Here is a 22883-nt window from a genome sequence, read left to right on the forward strand (position 1 = left end):
GCTATAAACTCAAACTGCTTTTCCCTGAGTGCAGTAATTCCTTAGTTACGTTTGGGACTTCCAAAAGAGACCTCTGGACAGACATGTAAAATTCAGTGCTTTTGTTTTTCAAGATCGTAGAATGCCTCTGGAGGGGGTAGATGTGAGAACAGCTTAGCTGTCTCTGCTGAGGCAGAAGCAGTGGTTGTGCTCTCCCCTCTCTGGCCTTTATACTGGAATTAAATCAAAGGGCTTGCTGCTTGTCTGGCCTGGTGCCTATGTTCTGATTTGGTGATATACTTTTAATTTGGAGGTGAGTATTAGTTTATCAGCTAAATATGTAGGGCTTGACACGGGGGAAGTAAATGACATTAAAAATCCTTCCTGTGGCCCTTTGATGGTTGGAGTTATTTTCCTGTGTTTGTTGTGACGCAATAGCCGTGCCAGTTCTTCTCCAACAATGATGTATTTTATCTAAATATTCTGATGTTGTGGTAAACTAAATATACCAGCCTTTGAGCACTTTTTGTCTGTTAACGATGCTCCTTGTCAGCCTGGTGTGGCTGATGATGGCAGTGGGGAGCTGTGAGGCCGACCTCCCGCACCCAGCGCTGTGGCTGGCGGTGGCTGGCGCGGTGCCGGGTGGTTCTGTGGGGCAGCCCGCGCGGCACGGCATGGCACGGCACGGCTCGCTCAGTGCCCATCCTCTTCCAGTTGCAGCAGCAGCAGCAGCAGCCAGGGCCGCAGCAGGCGCTTGGTCTCCAGCCCGTGCAGCCGCAGCAGCCGCTGGTAAGCAGAGGCGAGGGCCGGGCGCTGCGGGGAGGTGCAAGGGCTGTGACAGGGCGGGGGGGGTTGTTGTTTATGGCGACGGGGCAGCCCGGGGAGGGGGTTCGGGTGCTGCTGCCGCTCCGATGCGTGCCCAGCGCAGGCGGCCACCGGCTCGTTTTGCCGATGGGCAGAGCAGAGCTGTGGTGACGGAGTAGTAATGGCCAGGCAGGGTGTCCTGTCCCGCCGCGGGCAGGGGAGGGTCATGTCTGTCCACAGGAGCCTGTGTCACTGTGCCCGTCCTGCCGAAAGGCTGTGGGAGGTGGGTGGCAGGGAGGGCTCCTGCTCTGCCCCGCTCAGCCCCTGGCACGGCCTTGGAGCTTGCTGGTCGGAGATGCTCCGCTTGGATCGCAGGGCCTGCAGCCTCCTGCGCGTTCACCAGTTCAGTCAAAACCGATACCAAAGTTGGGCCAACGACGACACTGTTTTGGCTGAAAAAAGATCTGTGTGTGCATAGGAAAAGTTCAAATGCTTCATTTCAACGTATCTTTTTGAAGTTACACTTAGGAGTATTGATTTAAAACTAACCATTAATATCCCAAACAATACCAGTAACCACCCGTAGCTGTTCTTCTGAGAAATACCTGGGGATATACTTAAAAAATGGGTAGTGGTGCTTTTCTAATTCTGTACATCTCTTCCATCACCAGTAACATAGGACAGCCCAGACCAACTGCCTTAAATCTCTTCATGTGAATTCAGAGGGGGAAAACAATGACGTGTTTTAAAGTCACCCTCAGTCTTACTCCTAGTGCAGCATAAATAAATGAGTATTTTGAAAATCTGATACAGAACCATCTGTAAGCCCCGATGAAGAGGTGGGGATCTTTTTTTCCTGGGGGTCTAAAGATACCATTTAGTAGTACCAGGTGTAAATTAACACCTCACCGCTGCAGGGATGAATTTTCCCTGTTTATGCTTGCTGTGCTATGCAGTTTTATGAGTGTTATCTTAATTAATATAGTAATAATGAATAGCCCTTGCTAACTTTAAAAATGGAAAGTTGATGAGAAATCTGTAGTTGCTGCTGATGCATACAAATTGGTGGATTTTTCTGTCTTTGTAATATTTTGAAGTGGAGGCAGGATAAGGTGTATGATTGAGGCTACTCGTGGAACTTGTTTTTGCTGTAACACCAGGAGCAGCCTTCGCGTGGAAGCGCCAGGGGCCGGCGGGCGGCGTTTCCCCGCGTCGCCGTCCTCGTGCTGCGGGTGTGCGAGCAGCCGCGCCCCCTCCGCTGCGCGGCACGGGGCACTGACCGGGACCCCGGGCCTGTGGCTGTACTGCGAACAGGCTGCGGAAAAAATGGGCTTTATTGTTCAAAGAACCTTTTAAATGAAATCGTTAGTCATAAAACAGAGCTGCATGAAGACCACTGTACAAACAAAATGACTTTTGAGACATTTCTTTATGCTAATTGGAGCCTTTTGTGGTTTGGTGAACAATTGTACCAAATCACTGTCACTACCGAGTAATTTTTATGGACACGTCCACTGAATTTACAATGTCATTGTGCTTGTTTCCTATATTTGGGCAGTTTTTCCAGACATATTTAAGGCAGGTGAGGATAACTCGAAAACGTTTGCTATAGAAAAATGGAGAAAATACAGTAATGCTGGAATTGCTAGCTTCTGAGTTTAAAAGCATTAATCAACATGATCTGATAGAGAAACTGGGAGGCAGCTCCTAAGTGCAAGAGTAAGGATAAATGAAAGACGTTTATCTGATAGCTATTGAAAGATAATTTTAATCCATTTTTGAGGTCTTCTTAGTAGCGTTTGGATCTTGAACAAACTGCGCGAGAGAGACAGAGCACCTGCCTGGCTGTGGGCTCCTCCTCCAGCATGTAGCAAGCAGAAAGCTTTCTGTGCTGGTTTCGTGTCCCCGAGAAGCCCTGGCGCGGTTAACGCTTTTGACTAACCTCAGCATTTACTACAGACTGTTAGCCAGAAGATTACACAATGTATTCTAAGTAAAGGATTTAGTTTCAGAAAGGGAAAAGATGCTGGAGTCTTGTAAAACACTGAAACTCCCTTCAGTAAGCAGAAGGTTTCACTGAACAAAGCACGGGCGTTTTCTGCAGCGCGTACAATGTTATTAAATTATTGGATAACTCTGGTCTTATTCAGCACATCAGGTCTTCAGACTGGTCTGATGTATTGTGTACCCTTGCGCAGAAGCACAGAAAATCTCTTAATTAGAAGCACATGCATTTTCACCAAATCTAATGAGAAGGAAAATTCTGGGGTTTGGGAAACTCTAAGCTTAGAGGCCCTGAGGCCAAGACAGAGAGGGTGGGGAAGGCTGGTTTGGTTTGTGCGTGGCAGCGCCTCGCTCACCACCACCTCCCTCCCGGGGGGGTGAGGGTGAGAGAGCTGTGCCATCACCTCTGTCCTCGGCACTCCGAGAGCTGCTGCCTGGGCGTGTTTCTGTCACACGGTGACGCATCTTCCAAGGGAAGAAGCGTGTGGTGCCCACGCAGACCTCAGGCCCCAGCAATGTCCATCCCGTGGCACCACAGACCGTCTGTCTGTCGTTGTTTGGTGGCGGGCGACACGCTTGGTGTGCCGGCGCGCAGGTAGATGATCAAAGTTAATAGAGAATGATTTTTTTCTGAATGACATCCAGAAGCGTGGAAGGCAAAGCAGTTGTTCTCCTGCCCATCCTGAAAAATAGACTTCATGGGTCAGCTGCTGTCAGATGGACCAAGCAAAGGCTAAATTCTGCCTTGATGCTAGCATAAATAGGGTGTGAATTTGTGAAAGTCAGGGCATTTGCACCAGGAGTGCTTTCAAAGTGGTTGAAGTCATGATTGGATTCACTAACAGCAGATTTCTGTGGAAGCTTTTTGTGTCTCATCCCATTGTGCTTAATGCCATGGTCTGGATCCCTGTGGGCTGACCCCAGGTCAGGATCAGGACGATGCTGCATGTGCTCAGTGGAGGAGCTGGCCCAGCTGCCTGGGCGCCTCCAGCACAGGAACAGCCCGTGCTTGTGCTCACCCTTCTCTTACCTGAAGTGCTGTTGCCCTGGGAGAAATATTTTTCTAGATGCTTCTTTTGACTATTTTGCTCCAACTACATGTGAGTGTTTAAAAATGCTGAAAGGGCTGTTAATTTTGATTTGCAGCTTTGATTTGTGCGTTGTTTGAGCAATGCAGACAGCAAAGCTGCTTAGAGGGACTTGCGAGGTGAAGAGTGGCCTCTGCGGAGGGTGAAAAGGCAGAGACTGACCCTGTCCCTTGTGTCTGGCTGGACACAGGCGAGACCTGTGACACGACTGGAAATGTGTCAGACCTCAGGGAATGATGGGGACAAACGTCCTGGGAGTTCCAAACGCTCCATGCGTCTGTACCGTGCTGTTCAGATGCAGTCAGGACCTGCTGCAGGGGCACGCCTGCCCTCCTGCCTACACCCCTGCCCGCTGTGCGGCAGTGGACAGGCAGCGCAGGCCGCACGTCCCCGCACCGCGCGTTGCTCCGGCTGTCCCGTTGCTCCCGCAGTTCCCGCGGCAGGGCTTGCAGCAGACGCAGCAGCAGCAGCAGACGGCAGCGCTGGTCAGGCAGCTCCAGAAGCAGCTCTCCAGTAAGTGCCTGCATGTGCCTGTACGTGGGGGTGCGGGGGGGTGTCGGAGCGTGGAATTATCCGCCTGGAGATGCTCTGCCTGTTGAAACACCGCCGGTATCACCCGTGTAAGTAATTCACCTGCTGATGGCTGTTCCCTGTAGCCATGTGATACTGGGATTTGGGAGCTGGCACATCCCGTGGGTTCCCACCGCTCTGCGGGGGAGCCTGAGGTACCTCCAGGGCCGGGGCTGGTGGCATGTTGTGTCCCCCCACTTCTCCATCCCCCCGCGGCAAAGGCCCCGAGGAAACGGGCCCCTTCGCATCCGCGGGAAGGTGCTGAGTGGCGGGTGCCGCCGTGGCGTGGAACACGGCGGGTGTGTGGTCCTGCGGGGCGCAGACGACGGGCACAAACGCGTCCCTTTGTGTCACGCCCAGGTAACCAGGCACAGCCCGGAGCCAGCCAGTATGGGCACCCCTCACACTTCTGACCCTGAGACGGGAGGGAGACGCCGCGTTCCCTTTGCACTGAAGAACAGACCATTCAAAATTCAATGCACTAGTTATTGCTAGCAAGCAGACTTTAGTTTTCTTATTATTTCAATACTTATTTTTTGTGCTGCAGTTGATGTGAATATGTAACAGGTGGGTTTTTTGGGTTTGGGGATTTTTTTTTTTGCGTTTAACTAGGTTTAAATGTATGGATTTGTGGGCCTATTTGAAGAATGTTATTGCAGATTTTATGAATTTGGTGCTTTTTAGGTCCTGTTACTTTTAAAGAGGACAAAGAATGCTGGATTTATTTATTTGAGGGAAACACTTTTTTTGGGTTATTTTTATTGTTTTTTGGTTTTGTTGGGGGTTCTTGGTTCTTCGGGGTTTTTTTTGGTTTTTTAAGAACTGCACTGGACCAAACTACTGAACTGAAAGGCACTTCCGATTTTGGCATAAAAGTTAATTTGTTCATTAAAATGTTCACCTCTTTCTTTGTTGGTAGAACAAGCATCAGTTTAAATTGTGTTTATTTGACTGTAATTTTCATATGCACTTTATAAAGTTCTTTGTTTAAACTACCAATTTTCTCTTGCTCTTATTGTGGTAAGAAGGTGCTGAAGTGGGTTTATTGCTTGTATTAGAACTTCTTAAAGTTTATATTAAAAGCCACAATGTACCGTTAATAAACCTACTAGAAGTAGCAGCGTTTGACATCTGGTGTTTTTAACACGGGCGCTGGGTTCGGCAGGAGCACACGGCGCTGCAGCGAAGCTCCCACAGCCGTGGCGGGTTCTGCTCCACCCGTGGAGCCGGGAAATCTCACAGGCTGCAAATCTCCGTGTCCCGCCCGACGCCTGCAGTCACGGGTCTCATCCCGGCGCCGACGAAGCGGGGTGGCAGAGCCCCCCGAGCCCTTCCCGCGGTTCTCTCGCTGACGCCTCTTCACGCCGAAGCCACCCCGTGACCCGTCTGCGCCCGCAGCGCCGTGCGGTGAGTGTGTCCAGTGCCGGGGCGGGGATCGGTGCCGCACGGCGTCATGTACCATCAGCTGAGTGCAAAACCACATTATAAATCAGAATTACCACAAACAAATCGTTATTGTTCAAACCTATACAAATATAATTTTGCTCAGAGTTGAAAAAACGGAATAAATTTATTACTATTTTATGTAATTTAGGGGTTAGTCTGTATGATTTTTTTTTTTTAATGCATTGATTTTGAAAGGGCAGGGTGTTTAAAATATACACAGGAATATCTTCTCCCTGGTTTATATTAATTCATTTTGCTTAATTTACCATACAAAGAGTTTCTGGATGGTATCACAGGTGCTCTTTGGGAACGAGGGAACAAGCTTCAGAGGACTTGGGAGGCCAAGCAGCCAGCTAATGAAACAATACTCACTGCACGGAAATCTGTAGAAAAGAAGGTTTTGATTGGTTTTTACAGTAGTCAGGTAAGTCTTACTCATGTAAAAAGTATTTCTGCTCTGGTAAGTCTTACTCATGTCAAAATATATTCTGTTCTAATCTTTTTTTAAGGAGACTTAACTGTTCCTCATAGTGGCTAAAGCTCTTACAGACCTGAACAGGTGAGATTCACCTAATCCGACCATTCTGTGGCTGCTGCTCCATCCACGCTGCGGAAGGGGGGAACAAGCACCCAGCCAACTGTGTGTGGTCGGTGTCAGGACACGATCAAACCAGCACAAAAGCAACCCAAGCTGAGCTTATAGTCCTGAATAAAAAAAATCAAAAACTCCCCAAGTTGATTGTGACGTGGTTAGATGAGGTAGTATCTGCGTTTAGCTCTGGGTGCTTGAACACCTTCTCGCTGATGGGCGCGAAGTGGCGGCTGCTGGAGCGGTGCTGCGGGCGGCTCAGAGGTGTCTGTCATGGTGCCGAGGGGCTTCGCCACAGCCCCCCTCAGCGGCATCGTATGGGCCCAGGAGGGACGTCTGGCCCTTCTTGGGCTTCTTGTTCCTTCCAACGCCGCAGAGAGCTGGAGCTGTGCGCAAGGGAGGGGACGGCTGCGCTGGGCGCCGCTGGCTGTGGGACCACTGCGGTGTAGGGCCAGCGCCAACTGTCCTCCCAGATTTGCAAATTTAAGGGGAAAAACTGTGGTGCAGGTATTTTGACCCCTCTGTTCTGACATTAATCTCTCTCTTTAGGAGAAAGTAAGAAACTCTGAGCTTTAGTTACTGGCTTAATCTATTTTAAAGATTTATTTGACCAGTCCAGTCCGTGATTCATTAGTGTAAAACGTGTTGGTAACCATCTCCTACCATCGTGAAGGTATTTTTCCCTCACTACTGAAGGTTGCTTCTTAGACCTGTCCACTGAATTGAGAAACCAGAATTCTAAATATATACACAAATTGATGCAATTGTTTTCTAGTGAGAAATTTTTAAAAAACACTTTTGTGACCATAGGAAAATTATACCAAGCTACACACGGTCTGTACTTATTGTGAATAGCACTAAACAGAGCTTACTCTCTTGTTTAAAAACAAGAACAAAGCTGTTCTGTACGTATCATCCCAAAGTTCTGCAAAGACTGTGTGAAACAGCTGTATTATTAAAAATACTTCACTATTTGTTTCACCATTGAATATTTATTTAAAAACATACTAAATATTCAAATGTATTGAGACGGTAGTTTGCATCGTAATAAAATCTGCTCTTTGGTTCTCAGATACTCTTGGTTTATGTGATCCACGCTCATGACAGTCACACGGGGTGGACAATATTCCACGTTGAAGAAGTCTGTCCTCTACTGAAGATCTCTAGGTACATTTCCAAAAGGTAATCTTATTTGATATTCAATGTTTGCTGGCAGAGCAAATGTGCCTTCAGTCTGTTAAATTAATTTGTCTGTATAATCACTGAAGGAACCAATGCCAGGTAATAATGCTGGACCTCATCTCCCCCAGGTCCCTCCTCTCCTTTTTGCACAGCCACTGCAGACTGACTGCTGGGGGTGTATTTAGCCTGTGGCTGCCTTTGATTAACCTCACTCCGTGACTGAGCTCAGTCCAGCTGCCAACTTTGTGGACGATCCTTCATGCTGCGTTTCTTACTTCAGATGATGTGAACGTACGTAACCGTGAAGTCGCTGCCGAGGTGGTTCTTCACCATGCACTTGTATGCGCCGGAGTCTGAGGGCTGGGGATTCTGGATGAGTAACGTCCCCGAGGGGTGAAGCAGTTGGCTGCCCGATGCTCGGCCTAGGTTATCCATAGAGAGCACGGAGCGGTCAGGTAGCTCCCAGGAAATCTCTGGTTTGGGTATTCCCAGTGCCACACAGTGAAGCTGAACCGCCGCGCCGGGCATGGTGTGGATGGCCTGCGGCGGCCTGATGGTGATCCTCGGGGCGTAGGCTACGATGACGACAGGAACGGTTACGGAGGACTCTCCGGCGTCGTTGTGGGCCCTGCAGACGTAGTCGCCCCTGTCGTGGACAGAGGCGTCCCGTATGACCAGCGTGCCGTTCTCCAGCAGCACGTGCTTCCTGCTGAGCTGCGGCCGCTCCAGCACGGAGCCGCCCGGCAGCGTCCACGCTGTCCTTGGCCTGGGACTCCCTTCAGACAGGCAGTGAAGCGACAGCGACTCCCCGCTGATGCCCTTCACTGGCCCTGCTGGGCGAGTGAGAATGTTGGGCTTCTGGCCAACCTCCACGATGAGCAGCTTCTCGATGTAGCCGACTTTATTCTTGGCAGCGCAGCGATACCTCCCTGCTTTGGCTGTGTCGGGGCTGGAGATGGTGAGGGTACCGTGGCTTCCTGTGAGAAACTGGGAGGTCTTGATGCTGCCGGAGAACCATGTGCCATTGGGCAGCATCCAGCTGATGTCCGGTGGAGGGTTTCCGTCCACAGAGCAGTTCAGTGTGGTAGCTTTCCCCGGTTTTGCTATTATTTTTTCATTGAATGGATTTTTAAACGTCGGTCGCCGCAGCATTTCCACTACCTCCAGCTGCACCACCAACATACTCTCACCCCCATCGTTACGGGCCACACAGATGAACTCGGCTGTGTCGGAAGGCCTTATGTTCCGAATCTCAAGCGTCCCATTTTTGTGTACTGCAATCCTGCTCCCGTAATATGGAGCTGTTAGGAAAATATTATCAGGCATGATCCACATAATCTGGGGGGGGGGCATCCCTTCTGCCCTACAGTCAATTTGTTTCTTTGAATGCCTGACTGCTGTCACTGTCATGATTGTTTTGTTCATGTATAAACCGTTTATGATGGGTGGTTTAGCAACAACATCCAGTTTGTACAACTTTGTATCATCCCCTCCAGGATTCCGAGCAACACACATATACTCCCCGGCATCTAACAGCTTGACTTGACTGACTGACAGAGACCCGTTGACGTGCAGGAGGTATCTGGCTGTTGATGAGGAGATCATGTCACTGGAAGGTAACAACCAGAATATTTTTGGCTTGGGTTCTCCAACAGCCTCACAGTCCAGTAACACCGCGTCTCCAGCTTTCACCTGCATGTGTGTCTTGTAGTTGTGCTTTATCTGAGGGGCTGCCATGACGACCGTGACGTGTATCGTCATTTCATCCCTGCCCAGTGTGTTCTGAGCGTAGCAGGTATAATCTCCTTCCTCCGTTACTCCGGCTTTGTTGAGGTACAGAGTCCCGTTGTCAAAGAGGACGTACCTGCGAGACCTGCGTCCGCTGTCATCTGCCAGCATTGCATTGTTGATCACCGTCCCGTCGGGCAGGCTCCAGGATATTTCTGGGGTGGGTGACCCGGAGGCCTTGCAGTCCACTCTGAAATCCTTCCCATATGGCACCAGTTTCTTGAGATACTGTTTCTGGTCAATCTTGGCTGGTTTCATGGTGACGCTGACTTTCATCAGTATCAGATCGTCTCCGATTGTGTTTCTGGCGACACACAAATAGTCACCTGCATCCTTTTCAGTGACTGCCTCGATAACCAAGGACCCGTTGGGGTGGACGTGGATTCGACTTCCCATTCTGTTGCGGGGGGAGAAAGAGGAAAAGAATTATGGAACAAAGAGCTGGAGACTACAGCAACCTCTTCCTCCTGAGTCCTACTTTGCACACCTCTTATAACTAACTTCTCCTCCTATAAAATGACAAAATTCAGCCAGTGCATGATTAACATCATTTTTCTTAATTCAAATATAACTTGTGACCATTTTGGTAAGACCCCACCCACTTGTGACAACTGATGGGATCTGTTATTTGACGTATAAGAACACACTATCATCACAGATGTTCCACCACTGCTAAACGTTTAAAAGTGAGTCTCCTTCACAGTGTAGTGTTTCTGTGATGTAATAGTCTCTTACACAAGCATCAGAGAAAACAGCGTTTGAGAGAATTGGGGAAAAAGCAAGACTCCTACCTGTGCCACTGGTCGACCACTGCCTTGGAGGGTAACCTCCAGATGATCCTGGGCTTTGGCTCCCCTGTTGCTGTGCAGTTCAGAAGCAACTTATCCCCAAAATTCAACTGAGTCATCTCCTGCGAGGCGGTGGCTATTTTTGGAAGCGTATCTCTGCGTTCCACCACGAGGGTCACCACCCTCCGGTCCGAGCCAGTTGAGCTCGTGGCTATGCACTCGTAATTCCCGCTGTCGGCGGGGGCGACGGTGCTGAGGTGGAGGGTGCCGTTGGCAAACAGGAACAGCTTGCCGTTTACAAACTGCAGAGGTTTCACCACCGTACCATCAAAGAGCACCCAGTGGACAGTGGGCCGAGGATTCCCTGTCACGGTGCAAGGGAGTTTCAGATTTTCCCCCATCGTTCCTTCGACACGTTCTCTCTTCTCTTCCAGAATAGCAGGCGGCGCTGCAACGACCTGCAGCTTTACAACCAGCGTGTCGGTGCCCGCTGGGTTTTTAGCCATGCATGTGTAGAGGCCCCTGTCATAAACAGTGGCTTCCTTGATAATTAAAGTGCCGTCAGGTTCCACACGAATGTCGTTATTCCCTGTGGAAGAGTCGGAGACGTGTGTTTTGTTTGCCAGAACCCAGGCGATGGTGGGAGGAGGCCTGCCCTCGGCTCTGCAGGTCACCGCCACGGGCTTCCCGGAGTGCGCGGTGAGGAGCCGCCACCTCCCGCCGGCGATGCGGGGCGGGTAGGCCACTACCGACAGGGTGACGAGGAGCTGGGCTGCGCCGTGTGGGTTGGCGGCGGTGCACAGGTACTGCCCACGGTCCTCCAGGCCCGCCCGGGCGATGGCGAGCGTGCCGTTGGCAAACACCCTCCACCTGCCCTCCCCTCGGCCTTCCGGAGTGTCTGTCCCTGCGGAAGCAAGGGCACGACAGTGCAGCATGTCAGAACCTCTCCTCTTCCTTTCTGCTCAGTCCCTGAAAACACTTTCCCTAGCCCTGTGTGCTTTGCCCAAGTAACCAAGACACTAGTGTTCAGAAAGAGAAATAATAGTATTTTGCATATCCAGTGACAAAGCTTTAAAGCAAAACCAAAACGTAGTCCTCAGTAGAGACAAAGTTTGGACCAAACAGATGGGGCTCTGCATACCCCAAAGGACTTTGGCATAGTTGTGACTAGGCTTTGCAGATTCAAAAATATTTTGGCATAGCTTTAACTTGATTTGATGGTTTGTTACCACAGACAGATTTTTCTTTTCACTTGTCTCATTGTTCTGAAATAGCAGGTAACATACAGTAACTATTGAAATCTTCTCACAATAAGCACAGAATTATAGTTAAATATAGATCACAGATTTCTTTTTATTCCCCTAAAGAACTGTTTCATAATTAGGAGTAAGACACTCCAGCAAGAGTGCTGGGATATCTTTCTTTTTCACTGTTTCCAAGTTCATCTTTCCACTGGTATCTCACAGTACTGCTAAATGAAGCCATACTTGAGTTCAGCACACAAAACCTCTGCCAGGTTATAAGATTATAATGGAAGGTAAATTGTAGAGGTTTATCAAGCTTACCTGGCGATACCTTGGTCCACTGTATTGTTGGACGGGGGTTACCAGTAGCTTCACAAGGGATAAAAGCATCTGAATTAGCCAGCACGGTAAAAGCAGCTAATTTTCCTCCAATTATTCTGGGCTTTGCAAAATTATTTCTGCTTAAGGAGTCCAAGGCGATAGAATTAGCAGTGGTAGCTCCTTGAGCTCGTCTCGGTTCAGACCAGCCTCCGGCAGCGCTGTCCTTGTCCCTCCCTCCCTGAGCAGCAGACGGAGTCGCATCCTGGGACGACTTTGGTCGGGCCCATGTACTGATGGCCGAGGTGCTGCCCCGCTCGCTGCCCAGGACAGGCGGCTCCTGCCAGAGCGGGGCTGGAGGTGAGGTGCTGCGGGCAGCACCCGTGGGCGGCACAACTGCCGTGGGGGCCGGGAGCGGGGCGGCAGGCCGAGCGCTGGGAGCGCCTGTGGCCAGAGTACTTGACCCTGCTCTTGCTGGGAACATGGGCTGTGCCACACGGTGCTCTTGGATAATTCCCTTTTCCGTTTTCTTTTCACCTGCTGTCATGGTGGCTTTGCTCTGCCGAGCAGGTCCCAGCGTGGCACAGGCTGCGGCAGGCCAAGTGCTGGTGGCGTTGGGAGGCCCTGGAAGCCGCGGCAGGGCTCGGACCGGCACGGCGGGGCTCTGGGCGATGCGCCTGTCGGGTGGCCACGTGGCTGCCGGGATGTGCCTCCGGGCGAGTGGGGTGGTGGGTGGCCATGTGGCTGCGGCAGCCTGCCCTGGTGCCGCGGGCGTGCTGAGGAGCCACAGCACTGTCCCCGAGGCCGTGCTCGAGCTCTCTGAGGGAGATTTTGCGGGCATGGGACTCACCGCTGCAGTCAACGATCTGACTGTTGTCACCACAGGCGGAGCTGTATTCACCAGCGGAACCGCAGCAGCGCTGTGCCCTGCAGTCACACTTGGTGTAGACATTTTAGGCGGCCGCCTCCTCCTCTGACCTCTCTTTCTTCCCACTCTGAATATTTTACTTTTGGTGATTTTGGTGTCACTTTGAGGAGCAATAATAGGTGCAACTGTTGGCTTCGGACTTGTCACATCCCTTCCTTTGGTTGCACTAGCTGCAGGATTAGAGGATGAACGCGGTTTTGCAGTGGGGAGATGTTCTTCTGAGTCACCGTTGCCATAATGAACGAGTTTGTTTAAAGACAAGGAACCGCTGCTGTGATTCCCACCTGTTGAAAGAGGCAGAAAGTGCAAAGGAGACCCCGTGGACATAGATAATGCTGCTGTAGTTTTAGGAAGCACGGTCGATACTTCTGTTGATGGAAGTGTCTCTGTCTGTTGTTTTGGTAGCTTCTTCAGAACCTCTTTTTGAGCACCATTTCCAGAGAGACGTTCCCAAGTCATTTCTCCTCTTTGGGAATTTTTGGGTGAGGTTCGAGGCTTAATGCTGGGTGAGACTGATTCGGGGGCAGAAGCTATCTCTGTGCTTATGGAATGTGTAATTCCTGTAGCAGCGTGAGCTGTGTGGATTGCCATCATTGGCAGCGTGGTGCTGAAAGGTTGGACTCTACCAGCATTTGTCTGAAATGGAGCACTGCTCTCCAATTCCCACTGAGCAGTGTCCTGGGTGCCCTTTGTAAAGAAAGGCCAGACTGTCATAGTAGCTTTTTGCCTGTCACCAGGTTCATTCTCCTCCTCCTCAAGCAATGCTGTGTTTTGGTGAGTACCCACTGGGTGTTCCGGCAGCACATTCATGGTAGATGGGGAGGACAGAGGCGCTTCTGGTCTAAATGGGTTGATGGAGCTGCTTAAATTATTTAAAGTTGGTAAATTTGATACATCTTTTACATTCGGTTGAACATCTGGAGCCGCAGCCGTACTTCCTCTGGCAGATCCTGGCCTCCCAAAGTTGTATCTGTGCTCTTTCATACTTGCAATATATCCTGGTCTAACAATTCGTCTCCTACCAGAAATTTTCCTTCGTCTCCCATATTGCTGCTGGGCCTGGGGTGTATGAGTTGTAGCGTCCTGAATAATCTGAATTTGCTGATGAGGAATAACAGCCGAGGCCAACGGCGGCTTAGGAGTTACTCGCTTCTGAGTATTATGAGAATAAACGTGACCAAGTTCAGGACTTGGTTCACTGACTGTCACGACAGGTACCTGGTGATCTGTTTTGGTGGAAATATTATCAGTAGACTTGGTGAAAACATTCAGCTTCTCCACTGTGTTTTGGGAAGTTACAGACCCACTGGTGTCTGTAACATCTGTCGTGGGTGTTGTAGATATAGGTTTTAAATGCTGGTTATGACTTTCCCTGGCATATACCAAGCTTAGCCCAGCAGGGAAGAGTGTAGATGTTCTACTTGCTCCATTTGATGCAGTTGATTGTTTTATACCATTTGCTGATATGTGACTTAAATCAGGTCCCTCCTGTGAGTTTGCAGTTGTAGGTTTTAGGGATGCTTGTGGCCTGCTGCTGTCAGAAGACACAGACTGTGAAGAGGGAGAGGGAAGGGGAGTTACTGCCTCTGCAACCAGGAGCGAGGATTTCCTGGCAGGAGTGTTGCTCGTGGTCACCTCGGGCCCTGCAGTTACTAGCCTCTCCATTGCTCTCCCCGGAGCGGCCATCTCTGTTACTGGTATCATGAATTCTTCCTCTACACAAGATACAAGATCACCAGATGTCTCCTCCTCATCCCCAGGTACTTCTGAGAACTTACGGACTTGAACAGGCGGTTTCGATGCAACTTTTCCTTGTTTTTCTACCAATGTCGAGTTCCTCTTTGTTTTTTCCAGAAAGGCTGCCCAGCGCTGTGGATCAACTCTCCTGGCTGAGGAAACAAACTGTCTCTGGTGTCCCCTAAACCGCCGGCGTGTTTTGTCCCTGTAGTGCCTGTAAGTCATCCTCCCGTAGCTGTTCCCTTTACGTGCACTCTCTGCCACCCGATCTCCGGAGGCCGAGGCAGCAGATTCCCGCTTCGCTGTCAGGGTGGCTTGAGTAGCTGGAGGATGTTCCTGTGCTGTAGCAGAGGCCAGCACTGCGTTGCCAGAGCCATCGCCCTCGTCCCATTCTCCCCCAGTGACGTGCTTTTTCTTTAGGGTGGTTTTGTCCTTTCTGACTAACACGTGGAAAACCAGAAGATCAACACCATACTGGTTGGCTGCAACACATCTAAAGTAGCCGCTGTCTCGCTCTGTTACCCCTTGTATTCTCAAGGTACCATTGTCAAAAATACGTTTGTTTCTTACAGAATGGTGAAGAATTGTATGCTCAGGTAGCACCCAGCTGACAGCAGCATCTGGAATGGCACTGGCTGTGCAGGGGAGGTCGAGTGTGCTGCCGACAGACGCAGAAAGTTGGGCTCCGTTTACGCTGTTGTGTTCCACGAAAGGGTCGAGCACAGTAATTCTAAATGTGAGAGCATCCGCATCGTTGTAGCTCGTGCCTATGCAGTGATAAAGCCCAGTGTCAAAAGTGTCGGCCGTCCGTAACGTGAGCGTCCCAGTTCCCAGCACTGTGATTCTTCCATCCTCACTGATGTAAGGAGCCCGAACTTTGCTCCCGTCAGCCAATATCCACTCGATGGCAGGAGCTGGTTCTCCAGCTGCTTGGCACTCTAGTTCTACGGTCCCCCCGACTAGAACAGTGTGCTCCGTTCGTGTTTTGTTGTCCCTGGAGATGATGGTCCAGTTATTTCTCACCTGTTTTTTGTCAGCGCTGGGCAAAACAATCCGCGCGTCCGTGAAGTACTGGATGTGCAGCGTGTTCAGAGTGGTCGCTGTCCTGTCGAGCTGCAGTGCCACTTTGCTCTGCATGAACCAAGACGGGTCGGCTCTCAGGTCAGTCTCTATATCGGTAAAAAGTTCGTCTTGATCAGAGAAGATTTGTTTATATTTGTAGCTAATAAAAGGCACGCTAGTCACTAGGACATTCCTTTCCAGTTTTAAGGGAGAATTACTGTACAGTGCCAGGATGCTCCATAGCTGCTGAATATGTTCATACTCGATGCCACACATGAGAAATGCCGAGAACGATGTTTTGAGTACTGTACTGTTGCCCTCTCTGTCAAATGAGATGGGAGACATTTCTTTAGGTTTTTGGATGTTGCAGACCAAGTTACCTCGACTGCCTGCTTGGTCAGTCATGTTCAGAACCATGGATCCTATAGGAGCTATGAAGTCCTTGGGAGAAACGGAACTGAAATCCCCATCATCCGGCACTGTGAGGTTTTTAAATTTCAGGGAGTCCTGTATGGCTGGCTTGGTGCAGGCTAAAGATGCAGAAGGGATATCCACCAGGCTTTTCCCTTTATGGTTTTTGGGGCTGTCACAAACTGGGCATTGCTGAGTACCGGAACTTCTGTCTTTTTTGCACTTTGTAACATCTGAAGGGAAGAAAAATGCAGTAAGCTTTTGTGATACAAGTTTTAGTATTAAAAAAGACATATAGCTACCAGCAAGTTGTCCTCTTGAACAAAATATTAACCAAGTTTATCTTAAAGTAACCTATCAAACCTAAAGTAACCTCAGAAAACCTCTGACTTTTCTCTGATGCAACTGCTGGAGGCCCGTTGCTGCCACAGCTCCACCCGCGCCCCCCATCCCCACGGTTTTACGCCGTGGGGGGAGGCTCTGCTGTGGCCCGTGGCCAGTGCTTCATCCCAAAGGGTGCGGGGGCAACACTGCGCTGGGAGTGCAACCTCTGCTCGGGGCAGCAACAGGGAAGGTCCTGCAGTCCTGTTCCTTATTCCTTTTTTGCAGAATCGAGTACAATGTGGCCTTTGCTCTTGCCAGTTGCACAGGAATTAGCTTCCTTATTCCCAGTGGTTTCTCCTGGTGCACAGAAGCTTTGGCCTGGCCAAGGAAAACGTTCCGTTCAGGAAAGCTGCGCTTGGGAATGGGGTAAGACCATGAGGTTCAGTCAATCTGGGATCAGAATGGTGTCGATCTGTTTATCCTGATTACGTGCACCTACAAAAATCCTGTCTTCCAGGCTTTCCTGGGAGAATAAATAAATAAATAAAGGACAACTACCTTCATCAAAAAGAATAAGATGCTATAACACGGTTAGAAAGCGTAAGCGAAGCCTTCGGCTCACCTGGTCTCTCTTTTGCCCATTCTGCAAACCACTGCAGACTGCAGTCACAGGACCACGGGTTTCCATGAAGGTAAATGCTCTCTAGCTCAGACAAGTAGGAGAACATTTCTTGCGGTAGTGAAGTCAACATGTTGTCAGACAAATATACGTGCTTCATGAAGGATATTTTAAATATTTGGCTATAGCACAAGGTGACAAAAGTATCTGGATGAAGCTGCTTAAGTAAATTTCCTTCCAAGTGGACCAACCTCAGTGATGTGAGTCCGTAGAAAACGTTGGGATTTACAAATTCAATTTTATTGTGGTCCATATGCAACCGTACCAGGCTCTTTAGACCATAAAAAACATCCTGCTGAAGTACTCTGACCTTGTTATAGCTCATTTTTAAGACCTATTGATGAAAAAGAAACAAGCATATAGTATTAACCCATGTTATATTGTTATAAGCCTCCTAACAAAATTTGATTGATGGTTACTCTGTGAAGTGAAAGTACTCCACCAGACCAGTAATGTAAGTGATTGGAAAAAAACTTATTAGGAGGAATTACTTTTAAATGCAATGTTAACTGCAGGACTAGAAGGATGCTTTCTTGTTCCAGCAGCCCATCAGGGTGACGCTTCTGCAGTCACATTTACAAAAAGCAGTGACAAAAAAATAAAGCAATGTGTACTTCTCATTCAAAAAAAATCCCAATTAAACCACACTTATGAAGAGGGTAAGCACAATTTGACCAGAAACGGTGGTAGCGATTTTTGTTCCAGCCAGTGTTGTTACGACTATAAAAATGCATGCAGCAGGCTCTTCTGTTTGATGTTTACCCAGCGGGACTGCTAAGGGTGCTCCCAGTTTCAGGATCTGTGCCATGCGAGCTGTGTACTTGCCAAACCTCAACTCTCAGGTGCCATTTTGTTGCCGATAGGTTAAAAGTCAAATTCGTAACTACAAGATGAACAAATCTGGCATATTGCTGAAGTATTAAATAGGGTACCCAAGACACCCTTTTTGTTGCTACTTTTCCTGTTACAATGATACTGTTAACAGTCAGGAATTCTGTATTTTGAAAATTAATGAGAAAAAAAAGTACAAAATCACAGTAACATGCAAGTTTATTTTATTTGCCAAATGTAATCCCATTAAAACTATCTGTAATTGTCATCTTGCTTGTTGGTAAGGGAGGAGAAGCTGCTTTTATGAAGTGAGCTGCAAGGAGTTAAGGAGGAAGCTTTCAGGCCCAGAACTACCCTTTATGAGGGTTTCTGAAACCTGAGGATCTGTGTGCTCCAAAGCTTGGCTGGTTTCTGCCTCTCCCTCCCGCCCCCTAATCCTCTAAAACCAGCCACTGAGCCAATACCGGCGTTTCTGTCTGAACAGTTCAGGCCTCTCATGTTCTTAGTTCATCACAGCTACAACACTCTTACTTCTCTACAGCAGTTAACAACAGCTCTAGATGGAAATGTAACTGGTGGATAAGTGCTACCTGTACATCGAATTAGTTGGGGATGGTTGTTCCTAAATAGTCCCGTAAGCACTTCTTCACATATGAGTATCTACACAGTCCAGTGAGATACTGCGATAGCTCCAGAATCCCTGTATGACACTGCCCAGTTACTAATTTTTCCAATATACATACATACAGATAATATTCTATAAATAGGTAATATTTCAACTGAAGAACAAAACAGGCATCAAATACTACATTTTAAAAGTCCACAAATATATATTAAATTATAAAACCAAGGAACTGTAGTTTTTTTTAAAGCCTCTTTTTAAGAAAGGATAGAAAGGGACAGGACTATACTGATGGGAAAAGGAAATCTGGATGGAAAACGATCCTCCAAAAAGAAGTATTTACTAACACATGAACTAAAGCCAAGTTTCCCACCACAGATGCAGTACTTGGAGCTCTGCAATCTTTCTCATGTGAAAGTTTCAAGTGCAGTTGCCCGTTAGGATATTGCTGACAGACATCCAGCAGTATCTTCGTCATGCTCTTTGCCCTGTACCCAAATGCCCACCTGGGAGGGGAAGCCATTCCCCTTAGGATACTGGATCTTGAAGGGCCTTGTCTTTCATGTGGATACAATCAGAAACAGGAAACCACAATGCTACAGACTGCTGGTCTGTCTCCACTTATCAGTATTACTGCAGATTTTTTAAAAGTCATAACAAAAAATAAGATTAGGTCATATCATAATTTAAGATTAGGTCATTCAGTTCTTACCTGTAAGGAATATAAATCACTGAACACCTTATCAGGGATTGTGTTTATCTCATTGCTGTGCAGCATCAGTAACTCCAGTTTCTCCAGGCCAGAAAAATCTGTTTCCGTCAGTTGAAGCAAGCTGTTGTAACTGTAACAAACATTTCACCCCAGACCTGGGTTTAGTCAGGCAGCTAAGCTTCATGGGTTTTAAAACAAACAAGCAAACAAACTCAGAACCAAACCAGAACAGCAGCTCTGGAAATGCCTGAAGGTAGATAGCACTTCTGGTTGCTAAGATGAAATTTTAAGTCATTCCTTCATGTTGGCACAAAATTTGGTAGCTCTTCCAGGGCAGCTTCCTGAAGACTCTATTCACAGTGGGTAGGGAAAAGGACTGCAAAAACGTGCCCACAAGAATACCAGTTCTGGGCTGCGGTGCAGAAGAGCGAGGAGCTCCTGTAAGGGCAGAGGTCAGTGACACACTGATGCCTCTCGGTCCAGGGCTTCCCCAACACTGCAGTGTCTCAGAGGTCCATGGACCCCACCAAGAACTGGGTACAACTGGGGGTACTGGGGCGTGACCTTCCTCCTGGGACCTGCACGGGGGCGGCTGTGCCTGGCTATGGCACAGGGGGGCTCTGCAGTCCCTGGCCCTCGGCCAGACTATGCTGTTGTCCTTTTCAGTTGGACATCAGGAGTTTTATTCCCGCTCCACGGGTGTGGTGTGGCGCACACAACTTGTTAACGCAGACCGAGAAACCCCCTGATTTCCCTGAGCATACAGACAGTCTAGGCTGGATTTAAATGGGGAGCCAGAAATGAAGCAGCGAGAGCAGCACTGCTCCAGGAGCTCTGACCAGCGGTCGTACCTCCAGCGTGAGTACTGACAGCGGTGAGGCTCTAAAAGTCTTATAAAAGTACCGCTACTTAATTGTAAGACTCTGTATATGGCACTTCTGAACAACACTGACAAAACCAACGGAAGGAAAGGGCGGACAGGAGCTGGGAACGTTGCCTGGAAGCAGAAGGCAGACAAGGGGGAAGATTTCAATGAAAACTTCTTTTTCTATTTTCTGTGTACACATACGGACAATTCAGAGGTTATGGGTATCAAAAGTTGTACAGGAATCAGTCAGATATCGCTGATTGGTCTCCTCATTTGATTGTCTGACAGAGGACACGTGCTGGAGACTGCGTTAAGGGTCCAGCCGAGCCTGGGTACAAGCTATTCCCTGTCCCTTTCAACCACTCACAGAACAGAACCAGCTTGGAGCCTGAAAGAATCAGACAGTGTTATTTCCCGTAGACTCGATAGATGAAAGCACAGAGATCAGCATTTTGTGACATTCTAAAGTCACAGCAAAGCCTCTGAGATTTTAATATACAAACTCATTTTCCAGCCCACTGTCTGAGCTCTGAACTATCTTTTCCCAGAAGAATTCTAGTTCAGGCTCTGAGTTCCACGTTACAGATGCAAAATGTTCAGGTAATACAAAAGGATCTATTAAATAAAGTTCAAAGCTTTTTGAAGCCCTCGCGTGCCCTGTGATACATCCCCAAATTTCCACTCAGTGTTGGTGGCTCTCGGGCTTTGCCAGCTGCGAGTGCGACCGCCTCTGAATCCTGCGGAACGCTAAGCTCTTATTTATTGCCGTGGTTACTTTTTAGCCCTAAATCTGGACTGTTAGCCGCCGCTTTGCGGAGGGCTGAGCTCCCCCCGGGGAATACCGCAGGTCTCGGTGTCGGACGTACCCCAGGTTGACGCGCTGCAGGGCGGGCGGGAGGTGCGGCGGGACGGCCCGCAGGTACCGGAAGGTGCAGTGCAGCTCGGCGGGGCCGTAGCAGGCGCAGCGGCGGGGACAGGCGGTGCCGGCGGGGAGGGCGACCAGGCAGAGGGCGAGCAGGGTCCCCAGCCCCCGGCCCCGGCCTCCGCCCGCCGCGCCCATCCTGCGGGGAGCCGCTACGCTGCCATCCCGGCGGCGAGCCCGGCCAGGCTCCCTCCGCCTCGGCCGGCCCGGGGCGGTCCCCAGCTCGGGTCTGCGGGCGCGAGAAGAAGGCTGGAGCCGGGCAGAAAAGGCCACGCGCGGAGCGGAGCCGAGACCTGCGCGACCCTCCGCGCCGCGGGGCGCTGTAACGCCGCGGGGCGCCCGGCGCGGGCTCGCAGGTGGAGCTCTGGGTCCCGGCGGCGGCTCTGCCGAGCGCCGCGGAATCTGCTCGCAATTTATCCGCGGGGAGGAACACGTCAGCTCCTTCCTTGCCAGCAATTATCCCCAGCGAAAATTAACTAATTTCGAAGCCCGCGCGCGGATCCGCTGTGCGGCGGGAGCGGCCCCCGCAGCGCTTCGGCCGGCGAGCGGCGACCGGCTGCAGGTCGCCACCTGCCCGCCCCTACCTGCGCAACCTCCGCGGCGGCGGAGGCGGCTCCCGCCGGGCTGCGCTACCTGCCGCACTCCCCGGCGGGGCCGCTGCCTCGGGGCAGAGCCGGGCCGGGGGAAGCCGGGGAGGGGGGAGCCCCGCCGCCGGCGGCTCCTCCTCCCGGGAGGGGCCGCCGCGCTGGTGGGGGGCCGGGGGCGCCCGAGCCCCCGCAGCCTGCTCAGCAAAGCTCGGCTCGGTAAGGCTCGATAGAACCGCGTTCGGGGGTACTGCGGGCCCGGGCGCCTCCCCTGCCCCGCCGGGGTCTCTGGTGCCGCGGCGAAAACGGGTACAAGAGGAAAATTTTTCACGCTGAGAACAATCAGCCACTGGAATAATCTCCCCGGGGAAGTGGTGGATTCCCCAACATCAGACACTTTTAAGGGTCAGCTGGACAGGGGCTGGGCCAGCTTGTCTAGGCCAGGCTTTTGCCCAGACAGTTGGGACCTGGTGGTCCTCGAGGTCCCGTCCAACCCGGGACTGTGATCCTGCGTCGAACTGCAGCACAGCCCGGCCTCGCCAACGAGGAACAGGAGAGCTTCCACCTGCCATCGGGGGGAACTCCTGCGTGATCCCTCCAAAAACTGGCTGATGGCACCTGAAAACTGCTGCTAAGTTCACTTTTGGGGGAATGACTTCTACCTTCCTTTTCAGAGCAAGTCCATCAGTTCAGCTCCTTATGCTTCGCTCAATGGTAACAGCAATAAACTTGGCTGATGGCATGTTTCTACTGGAAGTATGCGTTAGAAAAGGTTAGTAGATACTTTAACATGATTACCTAGCTCTCTAATAGCTCTTCAACTGCTAAACTTTGCATCTGTCTTTTAATAGATGCTTTCGTTAATTAGTATATCCTTATGCAGTCAGGATTAGAAGTTAAACACGAACTCTCTAAACCACAGGAAATTTCTAGTACATCACAACTTGCACAAAGTTAAAATTTAGGAACTTTGAGGAAAACCCTTGAAACATTCCAGGCCAGGTTGGACGGGGCTTTGGGCAACCTGGGCTAGTGGAAGGTTTCCCTGCCTGGGGCAGGGGGGTGGGACTGAATGGGCTTTGAGGTCCCTTCCAGCCCAAACCGTTCTGTGATATAAAAGCATCTTCCGAGCGGCACTGGAAGAAGCCCTGTAGCTTCTTACCCCCCTCTCTACCTCTTACTCAGCAGCATTATCTACCAACACCACTGCATGCACCAGCATTGCTGGTTTTTGTCTGGCACCTGAATTTTTCCCACCAAGGCCTGAATGCACGTGGCACCCCCTGCCTCTGGTGCTTTTCTGTTTTTTCTGTTCCTCAGAGATCAGCGGGTTGAACTCGCGGCACCTGACGGTCCAGCCACAGAACTCCTCCTACCTGTGGATGGCAAAGAGCAGCTGAGTT

General features: G+C 50.1%; 2 protein-coding genes across 2 annotated transcripts in view; one reads left to right on the plus strand and one right to left on the minus strand.

Moving 5' to 3' along the window:
• MED12L (mediator complex subunit 12L) overlaps positions 1-5565 on the plus strand; it is a 138728-nt gene extending 133163 nt beyond the window's left edge. The window contains exons 43-45 of the mRNA XM_074878325.1: positions 694-768; positions 4307-4388; positions 4806-5565. Coding sequence (XP_074734426.1) covers positions 694-768; positions 4307-4388; positions 4806-4858 — 210 coding nt within the window. The 3' untranslated portion in view covers positions 4859-5565. The remainder of the gene's footprint in view (positions 1-693; positions 769-4306; positions 4389-4805) is intronic.
• A 1882-nt stretch (positions 5566-7447) lies between these two features.
• On the minus strand, positions 7448-18086 carry IGSF10 (immunoglobulin superfamily member 10). Its single transcript, XM_074878219.1, has 4 exons — positions 16885-18086; positions 11804-16171; positions 10242-11142; positions 7448-9847 (listed from the first exon to the last, which is right to left on the minus strand). Exons 1-4 carry the CDS (start codon positions 17264-17266, stop codon positions 7939-7941), a joined length of 7560 nt encoding a protein of 2519 aa, XP_074734320.1. The 5' UTR covers positions 17267-18086; the 3' UTR covers positions 7448-7938.
• Positions 18087-22883: the final 4797 nt, after the last annotated feature.

This window comes from Strix uralensis, chromosome 9, assembly GCF_047716275.1.
Source record: "Strix uralensis isolate ZFMK-TIS-50842 chromosome 9, bStrUra1, whole genome shotgun sequence".
In the NCBI taxonomy this organism is placed as follows: domain Eukaryota; kingdom Metazoa; phylum Chordata; class Aves; order Strigiformes; family Strigidae; genus Strix; species Strix uralensis.